Source organism: Schistocerca serialis, chromosome 7 (genome assembly GCF_023864345.2).
Source record: "Schistocerca serialis cubense isolate TAMUIC-IGC-003099 chromosome 7, iqSchSeri2.2, whole genome shotgun sequence".
Classification (NCBI taxonomy): Eukaryota; Metazoa; Arthropoda; class Insecta; order Orthoptera; family Acrididae; genus Schistocerca; species Schistocerca serialis.
The window spans coordinates 547,628,188-547,654,815 of NC_064644.1; the positions used below are offsets into that span (position 1 = coordinate 547,628,188).

The window sequence follows — 26,628 nt, forward strand, 5'->3', positions numbered from 1 at the left end:
TAGGCAACCAGTAACTGGGACAGGGTCGGTTTCACCAATTAATCAGTACACATAAGCTATGGAGGGGCAGATGCAGACGTAACCAAGGGTAAACCTGGAACGGCAGAGTTACCATGGGCAAAACGTAAGTCTTGTACAGGAAAATGCCAAAAGAGATCATTAGTCTGTAACACAAGGTCTGATGGCAGAGTTAGGAGTTAGCACTGAAGGGCAGCCCACGTAAAATGTAGGTCATTAACAATTATCTGGTAACTGGCGTAGTGATGAGCTGTAGCGGGCATTCATGGCAAACACAGCATTTGCTGCACACTTCTTATCACTGTCAATATTGAGTGGACTACCTGACCCATTGTAGAGTCAGGGCATTCTAAACAAAATACCGAAGAGCTGGTAGTGACGTAGAGGTAGACGCAGTTTGGAATATTTTGGAGAAAATTTCCAATTTCAGCGTTTGTCTTACAATCAAGCGTAACTTTCCAAAAAACCCTGTATTGTTAGACCCAGACAAATACGGAATGTAATTTATTTTTTCTTTAGACTGTTTTGTTGTGGCCCGACACGCTTCCTCTCCTGTACAAATCTTTCACCTCAGAGCAGCACTTGCACCAACGTGCTGAGTAATTTCTTGTATATGTTCCATTCTTTAAATTCTCCTACACTTTTTACCGTCTACAGCCCTTTCAAGTAACATGAAAATTATTCCTTGATTTCTTAATTTCTCGTATATGTCCTAACATCCTGTCCCCTTTGCTTGTCTTCTCACTCTGGTTTCCTATATCATGCACCAACTATGATCAAGCTACCCTCAACTTCACGTTTAGTTGGAGAATCGCATTGGTTCATTAGGCCTGGTTATGTTGGAGATGGTTTTCACATGCCTTCCTCTGACCTTTGAGCTAACATCACTAGCCAGTTACTGACGTACAAATGGCTCTGAGTACTATTGGACTCAACTGCTGAGGTCATTAGTCCCCTTGAACTTAGAACTAGTTAAACCTAACTAACCTAAGGACATCACAAACATCCATGCCCGAGGTAGGGTTCGAACCTGCGACCGTAGCGGTCTTGCGGTTCCAGACTGCAGCGCCTTTAACCGCACGGCCACTTCGGCCGGCTACTGATGTACACTCCCGGCCACGATTCATATATGCAAATCATTCCCAAAGGGAGAAGAAAGCGTAAAGTGACAAAATTACAAAATCAACTGAGGAATTTTCCTCGATCATTTGGCTTTTGCAGTTAGACACCGAGAATTTGTAATATAAGACTGGAAATCTACCTGCCGCTGATCAGTATTCCAATGAATAATGGCCCGACATGAGAATATTCATATCAGCAAGCCAGATTGCTTCAAAGAACTAGTATACCCTATTTTCCTTTAATGAGTCTAAAATACTATATAATGACTGAATTTAATTATTTTCTGTCTTACCTCACAATGCGAGTGACTGATGTTGTTCAAGTTCAGTTTGAAGATGCGATCCCTGGAACAAAAATATGTGGTGTAAGTAATGTGTTATGCACAATACTGTGGACTGCAGGATAGAATATTATAGAATATGGAACATTTGTTAGACATTTCAGTTTCTCACATAACAAAGTAATCGCAACATGGCCATAATGAAGGGTAAAGGGATCCACTATTTTGCAGCTGTGGAATTCGTATTAGTGCCTGATCGAAAGGCATTGTGCTTTACATGATTATTAGCCCCGATTATTTATCATCGTCATCAGACCAGTATGTAAGAAAAAAAGGTGTGTATAACTGTGCATAGGTGCAGCGTACATTGATAAGGAAAATATCAGTAATAACATCTACGTATAAAGTGGGAACATGCGACCTCGCCGCTAAGGACATGGTTTTCCGCTACTAGAGGCACGGAACCGCAATAGTGGTCAGAACCAACTCACCCACAATCGTAACAAATAAGTCAGGAGGCTTGGTATACAAGTGTAAATTTTATTCCAGCAATAAATCTCGACTTCATATTTCTTCAACAAGTTTAACGCGGCATACCGGGTTGAGAAGAATAACCTAAAGAAGATAGTTGTTTCATCCGTAGGACAACCATGTCCATCAGTCACTATACGCAAAATTACAGGCATGAAACTTCTCCTATTGCTAGTCACTAAATCAAATGCGGATTTCACGACTCTCATACTAATCGATATCCCACTTCACGTCCAACCAACACGGGATGCCTGCATGACAGGGCGTATATTCACCAGGAAAACCTACGTCGTCTGTGTTGTCAAAACAAATACCAACCGGCGGCCACATCACAACACAACACCAGGTCTCCATTAAAGGCCGCCAGGGACCGCTACCCGTCCGCGGAGCCTGCAGAACAGCTTCACCAGAGCTCGCAGCTAGCCAGGAACTACGTGTACTTTGATACGACAGGCACGTGATCGCAAATGGTTCCGGCAGATACATCCGCCAAAGAGCTTTATAAGGCGGCCCACTGCCGGCAAAAGACAGTTCGACGCACATCTTGCAAGTAGTTAGAGCTGCCACGCCGGCAGCCATGGCTAGAATTCTCTTCTAGCTGGCCGATTTCTTGTAGCTGGACTTGGTATAGTGGACGAATCTCTTGACTTTGTAGAACTGTGTATTGTGTTCGCTCCCCGAGAAGAGTCAGGTCTTTTATATTATTATTATTATTATTTGTTATTTCACATATGTATCGATCCTCATTTGGGATGGAGTCTTGTTCTTTTGGAGATTGAATTACTGTATCGTTTTGGCGTCGAATAAATTGTTTTCGGACTTGTGGTTTTCGTATTTCTATTCTGATAGCACAGATACTTCTGAAGCCATATTCAAAGATAATGGCGAAGCTATTCCACAATGTTCAGTATTGATCAGATGAAAATCCGTACCGGTTACGCTATCAGGACGATAGGCACGCGAGTAGAGGGCACTCACCCCTGACAGTTTTATATGTCCTTTTTTTGCGAACAACAATATAGTGACCAGTACTCTGAATTTCCCCAACATGGGCTGACAGATTTGCTGCAAAGTGTAGCTCTCACGACATGTTTGTCTCCAGTGGTCACGGTGGTTTCAGTGAGATGGTGTTCAGCAGATTTTTACTTCACACTGTGAAGTTATTATTTTTCTTGGTAAATGTATTAGCAAAGGAAGGATAGTGACTTAACCACTACGGTCGCCATATTTAATTTCGCTTGATTACTTTTCTGAGAGAGCATAGAAGAAATTGTTTGCCAACAGCGTCCTACAACGCAAAATAGTAAACGAATTCTCGGAGCATACCGGCTATCCCAGAAACAGTGATTCTTCGACTTATTCAAAGTGCAACGATTGTGCCTAAAACAAGATACAAGGCATTTAGGACAGTAATATCATAAGCTGAAAACAGAACGACATTACATTGCCTTATAATTTGTTATAAATTTCAAAACTGCTTTCAGGTACTCGGTTGCAATGAAGCTTACACGTAGTGAACATCTATTGTATGTTGCCAGATATGCCAAAAAGAAAAAAATTAACTTGTGAATATGAGTCACTTCACGAAAGGTGTCAAGTGCATGACAATTTAATTTAATTTAGTTTAATATGGTCATGACTACAGCAAATGCTGTAGTATCAGAAACGGTATCATACGTCCACATCTACATCTACATACATACTCCGCAATCCACCATACGGTGCGTGGCGGAGGGTACCTCGTACCACAACTAGCATCTTCTCTCCCCGTTCCACTCCCAAACAGAACGAGGGAAAAATGACTGCCTATATGCCTCTGTACGAGCCCTAATCTCTCTTATCTTTGTGGTCTTTCAACTAAATGTAAGTTGGCGGCAGTAAAATTGTACTGCAGTCAGCCGCAAATGCTGGTTCTCTAAATTTACTCAGTAGCGATTCACGAAAAGAACGCCTCCTTTCCGCTAGGGACTCTCACCGGAGTTCCTGAAGCATTTCCGTAACACTCGCGTGATGATCAAACCTACCAGTAACAAATCTAGCAGCCCGCCTCTGAATTTCTTCTATGTCCTCCCTCAATCCGACCTGATAGGGATCTCAAACGCTCAAGCAGTACTCAAGAATAGGTCGTATTAGTGTTCTATATGCGGTCTCCTTTACTGATGAACCACATCTTCCCAAAATTCTACCAAGAACCGAAGACTACTATCCACCTTCCCCACAACTGTCATTACATGCTTGTCCCACTTCATATCGCTCTGCAAAGTTACGCCCAAACATTTAATCGACGTGACTGTGTCAAGAGCTACACTACTAATGGAGTATTGAAACATTACAGGATTCTTTTTCCTATTCATCTGCATTAATTTACATTTATCTATATTTAGAGTTAGCTGCCATTCTTTACACCAATCACAAATCCTGTCCAAGTCATCTTGTATCCTCCTACAGTCACTCAACGACGACACCTTCCCGTACACCACAGCATCATCAGCAAACAGCCGCACATTGCTATCCACCCTATCCAAAAGATCATTTATGAAGATAGAAAACAACAGCGGACCTACCACACATCCCTGAGGCACTCAAGATGATACCCTCACCTCCGATGAACACTCACCATCGAGGACAACGTACTGGGTTCTGTTACTTAAGAAGTCTTCGAGCCACTCACATACTTGGGAACCAATCCCATATGCTCGTATCTTAGTTAGGAGTCTGCTGTGGGGCACCGAGTCAAACGCTTTCCGGAAGTCAAGGAATATAGCATCCGTCTGATACCCTTCATCCATGGTTCGCAAGATATCATGTGAAAAAAGGGCGAGTTGCGCTTCGCAGGAGCGATAGTTTCTACAGCCTTGCTGATGCATGGACAGCAACTTCTCTGTCTCAAGGAAATTCATTATATTCGAACTAAGAATGTGTTCGAGAATCCTGCAACGAACTGATGTTAAGGATATTAGTCTGTAATTTTGAGGATCCGTCATTCTACCCTTCTCATATACAGGGGTCACCTGCGCTTTTTTCCAGTCGCTCGGGACTTTATGTTGGGCAAGAGATTCGCGATAAATGCTAGCTAAGTAAGGAGCCAATGTAGTAGGGTACTCTCTGTAAAACCGAACTGGATTCCTATCAGGACCTGTCGATTTATTTATTTTCAATAATAATATACATTGTCACCGTATCGCAGAGAATAAAGCACTGGATAGTGAACTTTTAATAATAATACACATTGTCACCGTATCGCAGAGAGTAAAGCACTGGATATTTAACTTTTCTCCCTTTCTGACAATAGTAACAATGGACGAAGAGAAAAAAATGGTTCAAATGGCTGTGAGCACTATGGGACTTAACATCTGAGGTCATCAGTCCTCTAGAACTTAGGACTACGCAAACCTAACGAACCTAAGGACATCACAACATCCATGCCCGAGGCAGGATTCGAACCTACGATCGTAACAGCAGCGCGGTTCAGGACTAAAGCGCCTAGAACTGCTTGGCCACAGCGGCCGGCTGTATGGAGGAAGATCTGAGCACCCCACACCAAGTATTGTAGGAAAGATTTATTCTTATAACACATTAGTTAGGATTAGTTTTCCCCATTATTCAAGACCGAACGAAGAAACGCTTTTCATTGACCAAGTGAGATGATGCAGTGGTAACATAGCGAACCCGCACTTGAGGAAACAGTGGTTTCAATCCCGGTCTGCTCCCACAGATTTAGGTTTTTGCCGTGCTTTCCTCAGATAAATGCCTGCATGACACATTTGAAAGGGCAGAAATTTCTTGCCTGCCTCTCCCCCATCCAGGCTCATGTTCTGTCTCCACTAACAAAGTCTTGTTTTCACTTTCTCATTTGAGCTGAATAAGCCAACTATTTTATTATGTACCGATAACTCGTTTCTGAACTAAGTTAATTTTCGTAAAACAAACATCTCATATACAAGGTCAACATTTTTTCCTCGTGAAGACACCAGTCTTTTATGCTGTCCTCTGCAGATGCACTTATGAGCCAAACTGTCTACAAAAAACAAATAGGCCATGCAATGAAAACAATGCCTAGTTCTCTGCACTTCTCACTCCTACCTAAATAGCAAATTATTTTCAGAAGCACTCTGTAAAAAATCCGCAGTGGAATGCTGTAACCGACAAATCAGTATAATAAAAAATGAAATATTTAATGTCACTTTTCCTGTTCGGCCTGGTAAAATGTTCCTGGTTTTCTTATATGACAAGCTGCGTGTTAACACGAGGTAAGAACTGAAGAAACTGCAAAAAGGAGGGAATTTTGGGAGATGGGACCTGGATAAACTGAAAGAACCAGAGGTTGTACAGAGTTTCAGGGAGACCATAGGAGAACAATTCACAGGAATGGGGGAAGAAATACAGTAGAAGAAGAATGGGTAGCTTTGAGGGATGAAATAGTGAAGGTAGCAGAGGATCAAATAGGTAAAAAGATGAGGGCTAGTAGAAATCCATGGGTAACAGAAGAGATACTGAATTTAATTGTTGAAAGGAGAAAATTCAAATATGCAGTAAATGAAACAGGCAAAAAGGAATACAAACGTCTCAAAAATGAGATCGACAGAAAGTGCAAAATGGCTAAGTAGGGATGGCTAGAGGACAAATGTAAGTATGTAGAGGCTTATCTCACTACGGGTAAGATAGATACTGCCTACAGGAAAATTAAAGAGACCTTTGGAGAAAAGAGAACCACTTGTATGAATATCAAGATCTCAGATGGAAACCCAGTTCTAAGCAAAGAAGGGAAAGCAGAAAGGTGAAAGGAGTATATAGAGGGTCTATACAAGGGCGATGTAATTGAGGACAATATTATGGAAATGGAAGAGGATGCAGATGAAGATGAAATGGGAGATATTATACTGCGTGAAGAGTTTGACAGAGCACTGAAAGACCTGAGTCGAAACAAGGCCCCCGGAGTAGACAACATTCCAGTAGAACTACTGACAGCCTTGGGAGAGCCAGTCCTGACCAAACTCTACCGTCTGGTGAGCAAGATGTATGAGACAGGCGAAATACCCTCAGACTTCAAGAAGAATATAATAATTCCAATCCCAAAGAAAGCAGGTGTTGACAGATGTGAAAATTACCGAACTATCAGTTTAATAAGTCACAGCTGCAAAGTACTAAAGCAAATTATTTACAGACGAATGGAAAAACTGGTAGAAGCCGAACTCGGGGAAGATCAGTTTGGATTACGTAGAAATGTTGGAACGCTTGAGGCAATACTGACCCTAAGACTTATCTAAGAAGAAAGATTAACGAAAGGCAAACCTACGTTTCTAGCATTTGTAGACTTAGAGAAAGCTGTTGACAATTTTGATTGGAATACTCTCTTTCAAATTCTGAAGGTGGCAGGGGTAAAATACAGGGAGCGAAAGGCTATTTACAATTTGTACAGAAAGTAGATGGCAGTCATAAGAGTCGTGGGGTATGAAAGGGAAGCAGTGGTTGGGAAGGGAGTGAGACAGGTTGTAGCCTATCCTCGATGTTATTGAATCTGTATATTGTGCAAGCAATAAAGGAAACAAAAGAAACGTTCGGAGTAGGTATTAAACTCCATCGAGAAGAAATAAAAACTTTGAGGTTCGCCGATGACATTGTAATTCTGTCAGAGACAGCAAGGGACTTGGAAGAGCAGTTGAACGGAATGGACAGTGTCTTGAAAGGAGGGTATAAGATGAACATCAACAAAAGCAAAACGAGGATAATGGAATGTAGTCGAATTAAGTCGGGTGATGCTGAGGGAATGAGATTAGGAAATGAGACACTTAAAGTAGTAAAGGAGTTTTGCTATTTGGGGAACAAAATAACTGATAATGGTCGAAGTAGAGAGGATATAAATTGTAGAAAGGCAATGGCAAGGAAAGCGTTTCTGAAGAAGAAAAATTTGTTAACACCGAGTGTAGAGTTAAATGTCAGGAAGTCGTTTCTTAAAGTATTTGTATGGAGTGTAGCCATATATGGAAGTGAAACGTGGACGATAAATAGTTTAGACAAGAAGAGAATAGAAGCTTTCGAAGATTGGTGCTACAGAAGAATGCTGAAGATTAGATGGGTAGATCACATAACTAATGAAGAGGAATTGAATAGAATTGGGGAGAAGAGGAGCTTGTGGCACAATTTAACTAGAAGAAGGGATCGGTTGGTAGGACATGTTCTGAGACATCGAGGGATCACCGGTTTAGTATTGGAGGACAGCGTGGAGGGTAAAAATCGTAGAGGGAGACCAAGAGATGAATCCACTAAGCAGATTCAGAAGTATGTAGGCCGCAGTAGGTACTGGAAGATGAAGAAGCTTGCACAGGATAGGGTAGCATGGAGAGCTGCATCAAAACCAGTCTCAGGACTGAAGACCACAACAACAACAAGAACTTTCAGTCTGTCACTATCGTTATAACTTACACTCTACTAAGTTCATAATCGGTTTATCAAACTTCCAGACAGCTACGCAGTAAATAAACTTTCTCCTTCATCATGACTCATTTTATGAGAGATATCAATTACGATCACGTATTGGCTGAGAATTTTGCAGCCAGTTTGTTTATTTAATTTATTTCTTTACTTGCAAGGTTCTGTGGGAACGTGTGAGTCACGAATACGTAGTCATGGAACAAAACACAGTTTTCAGAAAGGTTTTTAGGAACTTTTGTAAACCAAATAATAAAGAAAATTAAAAAAAGATTATGACAGAGTATACGAATACATAATGCATTACAAACAGAATTTCATGTCTATTGCGGACAGCCGTATGCCACAAACAAATCTCAAAACTTGTATTTGAATACTTGTGGATTATAGATCAATTTCTCCATTTCTTTTGGAAACCTGTCGAAAGCGAAACTACTGAATAGTGGACGTCTGTCTGTACAATACTTAAAGAAACCTTATCCAAGAGCATATCGTTATTCAGTCTAGTAGTTACTGAATAAAGTTGTAGTTTCTTCTGAATGAGCCAATATTATCAGCAACAAATCCTATTATATTATAATATAAAGATCGAAAAGTACTTCAACGATGTGCTTCAAATTGTTAATTCTCGAATGAATGTTGGGTTGTATATATATATATATATATATATATATATATATATTTATATATATATATATATATATATATATATATATATATATATATATACATATATATATATATATAAGGGGAACCGTCGATATCAAAAATCCCGAAAGTATTTGACCAATTGCTCAAGACTCTAATAAACCTTTGGCCCGAAATAGGATACCTATTTCCTTTATTTTAAAAAAAAAAAAATACCCCCAAACACAGGTTTGCTGTTAAAACTGACTGCGAGAAACTAGATGCTATGAAAATCTAACGATTAGACAAACTGTTTATCATTTATCTAGTCTTTCCCCATCTACATAATTTTAGACAGAAGTTCTGTACACAACCCTGTTATATTTTTTCTTCTTCGCCTTCATTCTTACAGAAAACAGGAAATTTGTTCCTTATGGCTTATGGACGTATGATTAGAATGTGTTCCTTATGGCTTATGGACGTATGATTAGAATGCTTATATAGAATCCGAATCACCTGAAACTTTGTAATCCGACCCATTCACATATCTGAACCATTTGATCCACTGTCGTTGAAGGTGCTATCCACACAGAACCAGCAGCTGAAGAGTCCTGTCTCGTACTCTATATACCCTTGACCCTAATAGATTTACACTTTCATTTTAAGCGACTTCAGTTCACAATCAAAGTTTTGTTTTAAATAACAATAACCAAGGCTGAAGCTCAGACAGAGGCGGGAAGGGGAGGTGGGCAGAGCCGGAAAGGTGAGAGAAAGGACATAGGAAGGTTGAAGGAGAAGACAGAGAGAGAGAGAGAGAGAGAGAGAGGGGGGGGGGGGGGGTAGGAGGAGGACGAGATGGACAGACAATAAGGGGGAACGAGATTAGGATCTATATCTAGCACCCATACATATGTAGCGACTGGAAGGACTGCCTAGTTCGCTAGTGGAACACATGTGCAGAGAAGGTCGAGTCAGAATTGCTAGACAGCTGAACGATTGTCTGCATAAAGTCCGCGAACTGACGTGGTAGATGTGTCTGCCTTTCTATCGAACTTATTTTTGTGAATGCACAGAATGGCTACAAAATATAACACCATGCGAGACAGTATAGCGACAGTACACAAAGTAAACAATCCCTCGCAAAATGGTGTCGGAGGCAGTGGAGAGTATTCTTGTAGTGAAGACGGCAGCATTCAGTTTCTCCACAATATCTTGGACACGCAAACTTCTAAGAAAGCGTTCGGCTTACTGTCAGTCCCAAGAATTTAAAATGGTCGACTTCACTGACTACTTTTACGAGAGGTACGTGTTATAAACTGTACTTACTGCGTTCCGTTCCAGTTAAGTGTTAATCGGGTTCTCTGAAATGAGCATGCTGATGTTACTGACTACCCAATTAGCTAAACCATTTTTATTACGTTCCGCGTCCGTGACAGTAACATTTGTGTCATCCACAAAGAGAAAAGTTTTGAGTATATGTCATTTTTCAGTGGCAGATTACTGAATTGCACTGTCGAGGGCACGTTAATGTGACCCCTTGTCAAAAGCCAAACTAAACACGTTTTGCAGCTTGGACCTCTGTGAGATGTGCAGGAAGGGAATCAGTAAGGTTATGGAAGGCGCCGACACGGATGTGGAGCCATGCTGAGTCCAGGGCCGCGGTCAGCTGCGCTAGGTTTTCTCAGTTCAGGAGGTTTCTCAGTTCAGGATACATGTCGCGAACAGCCCGATCGAGTTAGTCCCATATATTCACGATTGTGTTTTAAATACGACGAGTTTGCCGGCCAGGACAGTAAGGTAAACTCATCCTGTTGCATCTTCGAAGGACGCACGTACAACACGAGCTGCGTGAACGTTGCATTGTCCTGCTGCAGATGCCACGTGCCGAGAAAAGTCAGAATACATGTAGGGGTGGACATGGTCCTCCAGGACAGAAGCGTACTTATATTGATACATTGTACCTTCCATAATGACGAGGTCACCCCGTGGAATACCACAAACACATTCCCTAGACCATAGTGCTGTTGCAGGGTAATGGTTTTCCAGACATTCGCGCCGTTCACGACAACAGCGATCTGTCGGACAGAGCATAAAACGTGATTCATCTGAAGCGACCACGTGTCGCCACGTCCAGCTGCGTTACTGGCGTGCCGATTCCGGCTTTCTTCCGCAATGAACAGCAGTCAGCATCGATGCGTGATCCAGGTGCCTGCTGCGGAGTCCCATACGCAGCAGCGATCGCTGAACGGTCGTCGAGGAGACAGTGTCACGAGCCCCTTGGTTCATCTGGGCGGTCAGGGTCGGTCTAATGACCAACAGGTCGGTCTATTGGCCCACATATAGATTCGCAGCCGTCGTTCACACCTGTCATCTGTGGCATGTGGTACACCACAGTTGCCTCTGCGCCGATGTTGGGTAGGATATTTTACCATGCACGTATAGTTTAACCACGGCGGCAAGTGTACAGTGTAGAAAATTCTTCGTTTCGAAAATGCTTCCACCCTTAGCATAAAAGGCAATGATCATGTACTTGTAGACGTCAAATACGTCGCTCAGTTTCCACATTACAACAAAAACTGCACAGTTCTCCGCGTCTCCCCGTTATGCTTTATGTACCCTCCACTGCTAGTTCTGCCACCTTCCATCTGTGAGTGGTTACTGCACGTTGACGTCGAGCATAGGCGGTGGTCAGATTAATGTGATTGGACAACGTATAAAAGCAATTGGCCCAGTAGAGAACCTTCCATCAGCTCCCTCCCCCCCCCCCCCCCCCTCTTCCCGCTCTCCCTACCCCTCCTCACACTCCATTCCCCCAACATCACATGGCCCCAATAAGTTTTAAACCTCTTCCCTGTTTACTGAAACTGGAGAACAACGTTATACTAGTATTTTCAGACACGAAGTGCATCATTGATGATGTATTTGATCTCGCAATTTTCCAACTTATGCAAAAGTGTTGCCGGGTCCACACAGACAAATGCTTTCGTAAATCAAAGAAAATACCCACTGTCCTAAACTATCGTTTAGATCTGCTTGTACCTCGTATATAAAACAACAAAATCTATTCTCCTGCATCGAAACTAATAAGTGGTGCTTTGATCTTCATAATCGTACTTGAAATATCATCATAGCCACAGGAGTCATTACTCTTTAACGATTTAATAATTACTTTATTTACATCTTCGCTTGTTTCCCATAACTGCATGTGATATACACTGAACCACCAAAGAAACTGATATAGGCACGCGTATTTAAATACAGAGATATGTAAATAGGCAGATAGTGTCGGAAGTTCCATGCGGCTTTTCGCGGATGATGCTGTAGTACACAGAGAAGTTGCAGCTTAAGAAAATTGTAGCGAAATGCAGGAAGATCTGCAGCGGATAGGCACTTGGTGCAGGGAGTGGAAACTGACCCTTAACATAGACAAATGTAATGTATTGCGAATACATAGAAAGAAGGATCCTTTATTGTATGATTATATGATAGCGGAACAAACACTGGTAGCAGTTACTTCTGTAAAATATCTGGGAGTATGCGTGCGGAACGATTTGCAGTGGAATGATCATATAAAATTAATTGTTGGTGAGGCGGGTACCAGGTTGAGATTCATTGGGAGAGTCCTTAGAAAATGTAGTCAATCAAGAAAGGAGGTGGCTTACAAAACACTCGTTCGACCTATACTTGAGTATTGCTCATCAGTGTGGGATCCGTACGAGATCGTGTTGATGGAGGAGATAGAGAAGATCCAAAGAAGAGCGGCGCGTTTCGTCACAGGGTTATTTGGTAAGCGTGATAGCGTTACTGAGATGTTTAGCATACTCAAGTGGCAGACTCTGCAAGAGAGGCGCTCTGCATCGCGGTGTAGCTTGCTCGCCAGGTTTCGAGAGGGTGCGTTTCTGGATGAGGTATCGAATATATTGCTTCCCCCTACTTATACCTCCCGAGGAGATCACGAATGTAAAATTAGAGAGATTCGAGCGCCCACGGAGGCTTTCAGACAGTCGTTCTTCCCGCGAACCATACGCGACTGGAACAGAGAAGGGAGGTAATGACAGTGGCACGTAAAGTGCCCTCCGCCACACACCGTTGGGTAGCTTGCGGAGTATAAATGTAGATGTAGATGTAGATAATGTTATAAAACAACAAGTTGCTGGAGCAGCTGTTAGATCGGTTACTGCTGCTACAATGGCAGGTTATCAATATTTAAGAGTGTGAACGTGGTGTTATGGTCGGCGGCGCCCGAGCGATCTGAAACAGCATCACCGAGGTAGCGATGAAGAAGGGACTTTAGCGGGTGGCCATTTTACGAGTGGACTGTGAATAGCAGTAATCCGGTAAAACATCAAATCGCTACGACCGGAACTAGATCCTGCACAAACGGGACCAACGACGACGGAAGAGAATCGTTCAACGTGTCAGAAGTGCAAACATGTCGCACATCGCTGCAGATTTCAATGCTGGGTCATCAACATGTGTATGCGTGCGAACAATACAATGAAACATCATTGATATGGGCTTTTGGAGCCGAGGGTTTACTCGTGTACTCTTGATGACTGCACGACACGAAGCTTTACGTGTCGCCTGGGCCCGTCAACACCAACATTGGACTGCTGATAACTGGAAACATGTTACCTAATCGGAGGAGTCTCGTTTCTCATTGTAACAGGTATGGAGTTAACCTAATGAATCCATGGACACTTCTTGTCAGCACTGGATTATTCAAACTGGTGGAGGCTGCGTAATGGTGTTGTGCTTGTGCAGTTGGAGTGATATGGGACCTCTGATACGTCTAGATACGACTCTGACAGGTGACACATACGTAAGCATCCTGTCTGATCATCTGCATCCATTCATGTCCATTGTGTATTCCGACGGACTTGGGCAATTCCAGCAGGACAATGCGACGTCCCACACGTGCAGAACTGCTACAGAGTGGCTCCAGGAACACTATCCTGAGTTTAAACACTTCCGCTGTCCACCAAACTCCCCAGACGTGAACACTGTTTAGCGTGTGTGGGATGCCTTGCAGAAGAGATCTCCACCCCCTCGTGCTGTTACTGATGTATGGACGCTCCTGCAGGATTCATGGTGTCAATTTCCTCTAGCACTACTTCAGCCATTACTCGAGTCCATGCCACACTGTGTAGCGGCACTGCAGCGTCCTCGCGGGGACCCTACACGATATTAGGCAGGTGTACCAGTTTCTTTGGTCCAGTGTAGTTATCTCGAAGCACAAGCTTTCAAGAGTTAAACATATTTACATCTACCAATGAGATTTTGATTTTAGTTGCCGGCCATTGACAAGAAGTGACTACTAAATATTTTGCGCAAATCTAGTTGATATCAAACAGTTTCCCTTCCGCGCAAGAGGTGTAGTATAGTGAGTACTCACAATTTAGCCAATGCCTCTTTCACAGTACTAGCCACAGTATTAAATTTTCGTAAGAGCCTTCCATTTTCTTGGAGTAACACGTTTTTTTAGCGTGTTTGATGGCATTCCTCCGCACTTCCTAGCATTGTCTGTAGTGAAATTCTGTTACATGGCTTTAACTACCCTTCCTGCTATGACGGAGTTACCCTTTCCTCCTGCATGATTTTCTAATGTCTTTAATTGTTAAAATCAGGTACATATTAGTACTGGATGACTGCGTGAAATTTTGTTACCGAGAAATACCAATCGAAGAACCTTGTAAAGGTTCGAGCTGTGTACATTACAACTTCTTTCCCTGTTTCCCCTTCCAGACTGGATTTAACTGCCTGCTCAGCAAGTGGACTCATTTCTCTAAATCTATTGTTCGCTACTTTGGGATATCTCCTTGCCTAGTTTCCTTTCAGTATTTATCATCAATGATAAAATCCACTACAGCTGCAAAAATTATTTATTTCTAAAACTAGTGCACCACCCGGTTTCACTGTGCCCCATCATCAGTCGCATCTGCAAAATTATAAATCAATAATAACACGCATGCACAACGTAGCGTAAGAGAAGCTAAACAGAACCAACTGCAGTTCTTAGAAAAATCCGATATACGTACATTAAAATGTCAGGCCGTAGAGGACGCATAACTGAGAATAAAATATGTGAAAGTAGTGCATCCCTGGACATGACATAAAACAGGATATGTTCTTTAACCATAGGGCTGCCACAAACCCTCTCGCATAGGAGGACCTGCTTACGAGGACAAACGCTGTTAATTAAAAGAGCAGAAATACCGTCAAATATAAAGTTTACCGTCCCTACGTCTCAAATTCCCGTTACAAAACTTACAACGGTCTGCGCTCAAGGGCGCGCCACACGTCCATCCACATGAAAATGGATAAGCCGTCAAGCCGTCTATCACTATAGCTCCCTGTGCATCGTGTTCTGATACACCATTAGTAATTTCTCTCACATAGTGCCGTTTGACCGGTGAAAGACCTATGAAAATGTTATCTGTCATTGTGCTGGTGTGCCTCTGAACTCTAGCTGGGAAGTACACTGCCTGTACCAGGTAGTAAGACTGAAGTAAATCCATCACAGTTCTTTCTCAGGAGAATGAACCAGAAATACTGAAATACGAACCCAGACTATCATCTGGAGGGGGCAACCCTGCAGCCTCAGTTGCGACGGGGGGGGGGGGGGGTCAGTAGAGACACGTAATGAAATATTGTTTCCTCGAAAATTCTATCTCCCACACAAAATATTTAAGAAGAGATTTTGCTGTTAGATAGCCAAAACATCTGGTCTTTACAATGATTTGGTAAGTCAACTCTTCTGAATGAAACATTAAATTTGGCATAAATCGGGTCTTATCTCTTCTACAACGAGCTTTTTTGCACAGAAATCAGATAAATCTGATAGTACTTACTCTTCCAAAGGAAGCCTTAGTACTTCTTTACTACGTAAACGATGCTCTGAGATTGAAAGGGCGTCAGTATCAAGATATATTAGCAGTTCTTCTACTTTATCTTTAATTCCCGTAATATTTTGCTGAAATAGCTTACAGCGACTCCTGACTAGCTTTCCCCGTTTATTGAACTAACTTGCAGCGTTTAAGGAACCTTGCTCAAGCAGGCATACGCCCTACCTACCCACTTACTAAAACTTCTGTAGCCGTCCTACACATTATGAAACGAATTTTGGCTGGAGCGAGTCCAGGCATACTTCCTCTACTGTCACTTATAAGCCTCACCAATTATTCCTTCCCAGTTCTTCTCAGCTTTATACTGTGTGTAGTATAGCTCGACATACGGATAATCCCAGCTGTGAAATGCGTGCCTTGACAGCAGTTATTAGGGCGCTCTGGAATTCAATCTTAAACGGCCGAACAGATCTGTGGAGATGAAGCAGAAATAGCCATATGCTGTTCCAAGTGACGCACTGTATCAAAATCCCAGCCCCCAGCAAGACCATTTCCATCCACTCTTAAACTAAACTCCTAAGTCTTTTTTTTTTCACGTTAGTCAGCCCTACGGTTGGTTTTAAAAACTTGGTAACTTGGTACTCTTTAGCCAATGTCTCCTACAGCTGCGGGTGTACTCTGCTGCAATGACTGCTAACTACGGGCACGTCTCCTTAACTTTCATATCTAACATAGGCTTTGTAACATCATTGTGCGTCGCGCGTATTTCGCCTGCTCCTACCACTACCGGTTTCACTGCTGGAATCATTTTCCAAAATTTTTGAGAAATTACTCTGTTCTTGAATAGACTCTCACCCGATTTACAATAACACCCTCATCAAATAACCTTTTTGAATTTCGGAAGAGTGGCTCCACTGCGAAAGCCATTTGCACGTTCACTCACCAAATTTTTCAAGCAATAGATAATAAAATAGCACCGGTTGGTATTTCCTGCAATCTATCTAAGGCATTTGACTTTGTGGATCACAGTATTATCCCAGATAAATTGAAGTTTTATGTCATTGATGGTGCAGCTAACCAACAGATGCCACATCTAACCAAAACAACGCAAAATTTGTACTTAGTTATTCAACCAGAATAGGCTGTACACATTATTCTGAGTGAGGATAAATCGTGTATGCGATTTTCCAAGCCCCAATCGTAATTCCACGATTGTTGTTCATATATGTAAAAGATCTTCCGTCTAATATACAACAAGCAGGATTAGTTCTTTTTGCAGACACTCGTATTGTGCTCAATCCAAGCATACAACAGAAACAGAAGAAATGGTAAACAGTGTTCTCCAAAGTGTCATTAACTGGTTTTATGTTAATGCTCTCACTCTGGATTTTAAAAAGAAACACATTTTCAGTTCTGCACATCTAGGGGTACTACACAAAAGATAAGTGTAAAACACAGCGAGAAAATAGTAAACAGGGAGGAAACTTCAATATTTTTAGGTATCCATATCGGTAAGAATTTTAACTGGTAATTACACGTTAAAACTTGGAGAAAGATAAATCAGTAAATTGACATATTTTGCACCTTTTCATTCAGTAACGCCATAGGGGATAACGTTATGTGTTAACAAACATTTTCCGGCCGGAGTGGCCGAGCGGTTCTAGGCGCTACAGTCTTGAACCTCGCGACCGCTATGGTCGCAGGTTCGAATCCTGCATCGGGCGTGGATGTGTGTGATGTCCTTAGGTTAGTTAGGTTTAAGTAGTTCTAAGTTCTAGGGGACTGATGACCTCAGAAGTTTAGTCCCATAATGCTCAGAGCCATTTGAACGATTTTTGAACTAATCTTTGAGAAAGGAAGTCTTCATAGCTCAAAAGCATGCCGCAAGAATAATATGTGGTGCTCACCAACTGTTATCTTATACACATCCGTTTAAGGAGTAGAGCATTCTGCTACTGTTTCCTCTTCTATTCAGTTCTTCATTACGTATGTTGTAAATAATCCACTGCAGTTCAAAAGGAACAGTGATGTACATAATTACAATACCAGAACAAAATTACATTCTGTACTCCACATTAAGGTTGTCTCCAGCATGAATGGGGCTGCACAATGCTTTATCTAAAATTTCTGATAACTTATCGGGGGATAAAAAAGTCTGACAGACAGCAAAGTAAAGTTTGAAAACGAACCGAATAAGTTTTTCCCTGACAACTCCTTCTATTCCGTAGAAGAATTTGTGTTAATAGTTGAAGGGTAGAAATTACTAACACTCATCTGTACGCAAAAAAAAATTAATGTTCAGCACGCAGCCATATTTAAGAATTAATTCGTGATGTAAATGTAAAATGACTCGTTCCACATCATTACGATTTATCGTGCAAAATGGGACATGAAACTAATTAACTACTGGAGGCTGCTGTACTCATGACTATGACAGCTGGCTATCCCTGTTCTTAACATTCAAAATGAAACTATCGCACCTCCTAATGCGGTTACTGTCAAACGCAAGTTTCCGTCTGTCCATCCTCTACTTCCGCAGCCTCTCCTGTTGTTGCCTAGCACCCTCCAACTGTGCTTGAAGGGCACCTATTCTCACTTTCTGCTCCACTATTAATTTATTCTTACTACGTGTCCTGCAGCTCTAGGTCTAGGCCTCCCTAGATTCCTCGCTGACTTCACCTGCAAAACACCACCCGGTGAAACCACTTGCTACGTAAATCATTATGTATCCAACTCAGAAACGTTCGACAATTCTCCCACTTCTGCTTCACGGTTCACTGTATCTTTAAATAAATACAATGATACAACAGGAAACTTGAGACACAGAAACAAATACGCTGTAAATACCAGCAAACTACCTCATCTCGCTAAAAACACGGAATATTGTAGCCTTCATCTGTTACAGGGCGACAAATGTAAACCACGTGAGCACTAGCTGCATGCCCCAGAAACCGCCAGTTTGTTCCACTGCCTGTGCGGTTGAGCATAACCATGTTCTACTTACGCAGAATCGGATACAAAAATAAATGCTTGAAAAACTTACCCAAAATACCACACTTAAAATAACGGGAGCTTTCTGAACAGCGATCAATAGATGATTAGTACAATTCCATAACAAGAACTACTGCTAGGTATCCGGTAGTCCATAGCTGTCATTCAATTCACAGGACGTTTTACAATGTAGCTGGGCAGATACGGGGGTAATTGAGATCTAGAAACTGTTTATTACAATATTTTGGTGAACGTGGCACGAAAATTTCTTTGTCGTCCATGAGCATCACTTCCTTAACCTTAAAATAATGTCCGTCGTTTTCAGTTTCTAGTGTACAGAGGCGCTACCAACGAATATTTTCTTATGCATAATCCTTGTGGACGAATTTCCTCACTCTGAACTCCGAATTATAGTTTAACAATAAAATCTCCTCACGTACAGACTTTATTTTGATACGTGAATAAAGAGAAGGGAATTAAAGACTGATGTCTCGTCGACAGCATGGTTAATAGCGACGCACCCCAAAATAGTCAAGGATGTTGCAGAAGTCAACAACAGATTTGGTTAAGAAATTTAAGAAAACAACGGAAAAATTAAAAACAGTGATGGACGGATATCTGGTAATGCTATATGGTTTTAAAAAATCTGGAATAATCATCAAATGCAGTTTTGCTAGAGATAAATTAGAACATCGTGTGACGAAGAACGGCTGCTTTGGCTACAGGTCTTCGTCAGTTAATCACCTACTCGTACATATAGCATACTGATGCAGTTATCCTAAAGACACAGTTTTACGAGTTATGTTCACAGACCTATTTGTAGAACTGAAATGTTTTACTCTTCTGCAGGTACTATGTTCCATAAATTTCAAATCTGAGCAGATTAGCAGTCGTCATCTGTACATAATTATATCAATTATAATTCCAACGCAAAAGGATATAAAACAGCGGATTTCTTTTCTAAGTAAAGCCGTTATTTTGTTTGCTTCGTTTAAATGAGATGGACTAACTATTGTATCCACTATTTCTGAAAGCTTCACACAGTCCTTGCCATTTATTTCATTTAGTACTTCTGAGAGCACTGCTCGTTAGTCTAACCATAAATTATTTTCAGAGTCACCTTTTTTTCAGATCTTCTCCTCCATTCACTTGACGCTTTGTTAACTCATTAACTTTTACGCAGCAAGATTCTACCCTTCTCTTCATCACACAATGGTGAGTTTTATATTTTATAAACCTCTTTCGTAGACTAAAGCCGTCAAAACCACTTTATTTGGCATCGACGTCTGTACGACCTAACTGGCTCTCATACTACCCATTTCATGTATTAACTACATGAGACTGCTCCCCTATTTATCAGAAGTAATTATGTTCTAAGCCATTTTTACGTTTCAGAATATACCGCTGTACTGTTCTTTGTCCACTTATGATTGTGCAGTGTTCTCCTTTGTCTTAAAGATTTCATTTATGATGTATCAGCTAATGAAATTAACACATTTCACGGAAATTTACAAACATTATCATAAACACTGAAACAAAATAATGTTTAGTTGCCAAATAAACGAATTAACTATACTGAAACATTATTTTCTTCTACATGGTGGACGTAGCCTTCCTTACAGTCGTTTGAGGCAGTAATCCTTCATGCCCCACTGTGGCGGTTTTGCGTATCATCAACGTGGTCAAATGCAATGAATATGGATGATACGATACTCTATGGTATTCTGCGGTTTGAATTCACTCTGTTATTTAGCAGTTGCATTGATTTGATTTTGTAAATGATACTGACAATATTATACACATGTATAATGCATTATTCATACTACAACTTCTCCCGGATAATTATTTTGTTCAAATTTCACAAGAATTCCACCTGACGTAGTGTAATAATGTTGACTGTAAGTTGTGTTCATATCACTAAAATTACAGACCGTACTTCAGAGCCTTTATAATTTTTGTCTTCCATGGATTTAATTATTCTAAGCAAATTGATCATGAAAAGGAACCACAGAATACCACCCGCACACAACACTGACGTATGCTACCAGAAATATTTTTCTCCGTGATTCGTGCGTAGTTTAATTTTGGCCTCATACATCAGCAATGAAACCTTGTTCAACAATAAATACCATCAGTACTGTTCTTAGAAAATGCAGTCTGATTCGATTAATTTTTTCTTTTATAAATAGAGTTCAGTACCAGCGGTGCACATTTATTTCTTACACATCGAAATATTGTTTGCAGTTTCAAGGAATTTTAATTTGCCGCTGAGACAAAAATTAAGATGGCGGCCAACAGAAGATAGAGGATTTCTTTTTTAATTAAGATTTTCATTTGCTCAAAAAATAATTAATCATTTAATTGATGCCACCAGAAAAATTTATTAATACTGTTTTGCAAATTAGTTTAACACAAACCCTTGATATTTCGACCAGAAGTACGGACGAAGTTGCTATATAATCGCAACTAACAATGGCTGCGCTTCTTGCAGCCATGATAAGACAATTAATACAAAATTTTAATTAAAAGAGGAAGCGATATTTCAATAATTAATCACAAACAGTTTTAGCGCATTTGGCTCTATTTGTTTTTTACCAGTAAATGAACATAAAAGTACAATAATTTTTCGTTAAACGTGTTTCATTCAACAGACCTCAAATCGATTCGCGTCTTGCGTCGGCGACGTACATCAGAAGAAGACGACAAAAGGGTACAAAACAAAAGAAAAGAGTGACACAGATTAGGAAAGAATGTGAGACACATATTGTCTCTGTTTTACATAATTATCATATTTTTAAGGAATAATTACATAACTGAATGAATATTATTGAGTTCCGTAATTTTCCACACGTTCATATTCCACCCGTAATAAAAAATATATATATCGTGGATGTTATACCACATCTAATATGTAGTTAAGCATCACGAGCCCAAACTCCTTTTCAGATGATGATTCACAGTATGTTAACAATTCATTAAATTATGTGTATAAAATGGATCACAAATCATTACAGGTCTATGATACTTAACACATAGCTCTATCTGCTACGGTTCGCAAACATGTAGCCTATGTATTAATACTTGACAACCGCAATTTTTTAAGTATTTTGGATACGGAGTAATATAGATTTGAATGTGAGAAGCACATTTTTACAGGACCTGTAATTTCAAGCTTAGCATTCTTTTATTCTCCTATTTCAAAAGGATTCCTTTGCAATCGTGCTGATGGTCACTTCACTATGTACAAAGTACTTAGGGCACGGGTCCTAAGTCTTTTTAGGCTTTAGATATACTACACGCAGTTTAGTCCATTTAGACATCGATCGACTAAAAATTTCATAAGGGGGTAAGCTTATAAGAACACGCAGCCAAAAATTAACCATTTTAATTACACAGATTTCATAAAAGGCAGTTTTCTCTCCATCAAAATTTGTAGGCCGATTTCTCAATTTTCAGGATACTGTACTCGTGAAAATATTAAGATATATATCATGATAAATGTTGAAAAAAGTTTATTGAGATCCTGGCTTTGGATATTATTGGCAAGTTTATTATAATCTGGTGAATAATTTGTCAGCGCGAGCCTTAGACAGTCTGAAACATTAGTTTCAGGGGCTTTAGTTTTACATCTGGATTTGAGTATGTTCATCGACGACAACAGTGACTCACGTACGGCCAAACTTTGAAGAAACATTCCTCACACACAAATAAAGAAAAGATGTTATGTGGACATGTGTCTGGAAACGCTTAATTTCCATGTTAGAGCTCATTTTAGTTTCGTCAGTATGTACTGTACTTCCTCGATTCACCACCAGTTGGCCCAATTGAAGGAAGGTAATGTTGACTTCGATGCTTGTGTTGACATGCGACTCATTGCTCTGTGGACGTTTGGGCAGGCATTGTTGGTGATGTCTTGATTGGGCCCCATGTTCTTCCACCTACACTCAATGGAGCACGTTATCATGATTTCATACGGGATACTCTACCTGTGCTGCTGGAACATGTGCCTTTACAAGTACGACACAACATGTGGTTCATGCACGATGGAGCTCCTGCACATTTCAGTCGAAGTGTTCGTACGCTTCTCAACAACAGATTCGGTGACCGATGGATTGGTAGAGGCGGACCAATTCCATGGCCTCCACGCTCTCCTCACCTCAATCATCTTGACTTTCATTTATGGGGGCATTTGAAAGCTCTTGTCTACGCAACCCCAGTACCAAATGTAGAGACTCTTCGTGCTCGTATTGTGGACGGCTGTGACACAATACGCCATTCTCCAGAGCTGCATCAGCGCATCAGGGATTCCATGGGACGGAGGGTGGATGCATGTATCCTGGCTAACGGAGGACATTTTGAACATTTCCTGTAACAAAGTGTTTGAAGTCACGCTGGTACGTTCTGTTGCTGTGTGTTTGCATTCCATGATTAATGTGATTTGAAGAGCAGTAATAAAATGAGCTCTAACATGGAAAGTAAGCATTTCCGGACACATGTCCACATAACATATTTTCTTTCTTTGTGTGTGAGGAATGCCGTCCGAAGTGGCCGTGCGGTTAAAGGCGCTGCAGTCTGGAACCACAAGACCGCTACGGTCGCAGGTTCGAATCCTGCCTCGGGCATGGATGTTTGTGATGTCCTTAGGTTAGTTAGGTTTAACTAGTTCTAAGTTCTAGGGGACTAATGACCTCAGCAGTTGAGTCCCATAGTGCTCAGAGCCATTTGAGCCATTTGTGTGAGGAATGTTTCCTGAAAGTTTGGCCGTACCTTTTTGTAACACCCTGTATAAGCTGATCCAGAAAACGAAAATCGTACGATGCCACTTTTGCAGCATTAGGATAATGTAACCCGTCAAACCGTCTTCAGCCCAAAAAAAGCGCATCACTTGTTTATATCGCCTCAACTTACCACAGATTTTTATGTGATAGAAGAATGAAGAGTTTGTTAAGTTGTTTGTATAGATTTCTTATACTTTGTGTTAGTATGTTGTAGATACGTGACACCTGATGGTCGAGAAAAGCTGTTTCCTTTCAACTCAGCGAGTTTGCAACGCTCAGCCGATTGCTGAATAGCAGCGTGCGGCAAAGATAAGAATTACGATGCAGCTGGCCACTAAGAACGTCTGCCGGCGACTGCAGAGAAGAAACACTTTTTTTTTAAGAGAGAATTAGCTTGATATGTTTGTTGGAAGAAAATTGTTCTTGGATTGTCCTTTTAGAATCTCACTGTTGTTCGAGTAGTGAGCCTTAAGAGAGATTATCTCAAGAGTGATAAAGTCGCCTCACACATACGATTCGAGAATTACTTTGAATGGGGATAGAACTTAAGTATGTTCAAATCAGTTCGTTTACGAAGATAGTTTGGGAAGATTATCGGCTGGTGTAGAAAATGACTATTTCTCCGATTTTCGTAGAGTGTAGACTCGCCAGGTATAGGAAAAGCTCCGATTTCTGAAGAGTGAGATTAGTACCTCGTAGTTGCGTTTAATGGTGCGTCGTGCTCCTTAATAGCGATGGTAAGCGAACCGTATTTTAATACTTTTGTGGGATTTTTCATTGGATGGTGTATGTGAGGGGACGTGTTCACACGAAGTCGTTTAGTTATTTTGTTGTTGAGGATTAATGCACGCGCTAAGGGATAGTAGCGTTGCATTGTACTATTTTGGTTGTCTAGGTGTACGCAAGCACTAAGGAGTAAGGACTTAGCGATATTTGGATTAGGGTCTATTGAGTGACTTCGGCGTGAGCGTCGTAATACAGTAAATTCCAGAAATCCCGTTGGATGCACTGAATGTGTAGTTTGCATTAAAGAGAATGGTCGTCCTACGTAAATTTATTGCGAAACAATCGGAAGTTTATGGAGAATGTGATAGCTTTTCCCTTTGGCCCTAAACGACAAATCAAGAACCGCTTAAAAGAGAACACGCTAATTCTCTCTGAAAGAGTTCACTGAGTGCTGTGTTTTAAGTTTTAAATGTTAGCGGGTCGCGGAAATCAACGCCTGAAGTGGTTGAGCTTTGTCTGATTATCTGAATTTCATATAGCTGAAAAAGGGCAGGGACACTCGGGTTTTTTGTTTCATTTTTCAATTACATTCCGCTTAGCGGTGTTCTGAATAGAGCAGCAGCACTCGCGAAATAAAACGCTGACTTGTACCTGTAACAGATTTAACTGCGGGAAATGAAGAAAATCGTTTTTAAACTGAAACAGTCGGTACCTGACTTGTCCTTTATCCACAAACTAGTAAAAAAATAATCTAAGGCTTATTTGAATATATCTTTTCGGAATAAAGCAATACTGTTAAAAGCAAAGTTCAAAGAAGTTAAAGAGAAGGAATAGCATTTATCAGTGAACGACTCGCAACGAAAAGAAAGATAAATAACCTTTAGACAGGGAAAGTAAGTTTGTATGCTATAGAAAAATAATTAATTATAAATAGAATAGTTAGTGCTTTTAATTCTGAAAGGATGAGATTGAAGAAATATTTTATTACGATAAAATTTCAATAGAATCAAGGATATTGTTGTAGCAAGGCGCCACTTATAAAAGTTATCGTTGATTGACCACGATATATAAACAATATAAAATTATATCTTTAACTTGTGAACGTATCCTCTGATTTATGTAAAAATTTGCAAGGCTCACACTGATTGAGTGTACATACGATTATTCGTTGAAGTTTTAAAGGAGAAGCAACTACAAGAGACAACGGATCTATATGAGGTGTTCATCAGTTACATACGAAAGGTATCGTTTCTGATATGTACGTTGTTGAGAAAGTGTTTAGTTGTGTTGTCAGAGTACAAAGTGGAAGCTTCAGTAACGGTTACTGTTATTGGTAAAATAGACACATCATTCCTACACCCCGTATAGTCTCACATTTAGTATTTTTATGGTGACTGATACCAGATTTGGTGAACCCTGACAGCCAGATGCGTTGTTATAATTAATATCCACATAGTTACCACAGACACCTTTACACTACGAAGAGCGTTAATGTGTTCATACTTTCATACATAGTGATGTCGTAGCTAGTTGTAGTACGACTTATCACAACTGTCACATCAGCTACAAATGCAAGTAATTTTTCTTTCTGTAAGACACAAATGATTTTATCACAGGCAGAAGTTCTCTAAATCTGTTTGGAATCATATATCTACACATCATCGATCTTCGGTCTGCAATAGCTGGTCTCCATAACGACTATCCAATTCTAGTAACAGTAGTGTAAATTTCCTTCTCTGTAGCGAGTGTGAGAGAATACAATTTACAGTTTCTCTGACAATACACACAACTCATTCCACTTTCAAAAGACGCCCATAAAGCACTACAATGATACTTATAGAAAGGCAGAGAGATTCGTCATTCGCACACAAGGTAACAAATTTTGTTTCTGACTATCATGAAGGTGCTCTGTCAGCAGTTTCTGAAGTGGCAAATCATGTTCGGAAACTAAGGATGTGAATGCATTTTAAAGATCCTCTCCTGGTGCAGTATCTTTCAAGGTCGTAATTGTTAGCAAATCTTCTTTTACACTGCAATGCGAAAAATCAATCTTGCAAAAAATCGTAACTTGAGGTCTGTCGTCTCCCTCCACTGTCTCGTACAACTACAATGAGAAACACAAGATATAGATTGTAATTCTGTTATCAGCTGAACTTTTAAATTTTCCGTCATTAATGCCACTTTTCTCGCTATAGTAGGTCTTTACAGGGGCCAGTCTCTGATGGGTGATACTGTCTCTGACTTGTTTTTAAATATGGGTAGCAATGACTCACTAGCTGCT

At 40.7% G+C, this 26,628-nt stretch overlaps 1 protein-coding gene across 1 annotated transcript in view; it reads right to left on the minus strand.

Moving 5' to 3' along the window:
- The window catches only part of LOC126413238 (semaphorin-2A-like), a 1,385,371-nt gene that overhangs the window by 627,166 nt on the left and 731,577 nt on the right, over positions 1–26,628 (minus strand). Inside the window, exon 3 of the mRNA XM_050083137.1 lies at positions 1,433–1,484. Coding sequence (XP_049939094.1) covers positions 1,433–1,484 — 52 coding nt within the window. The remainder of the gene's footprint in view (positions 1–1,432; positions 1,485–26,628) is intronic.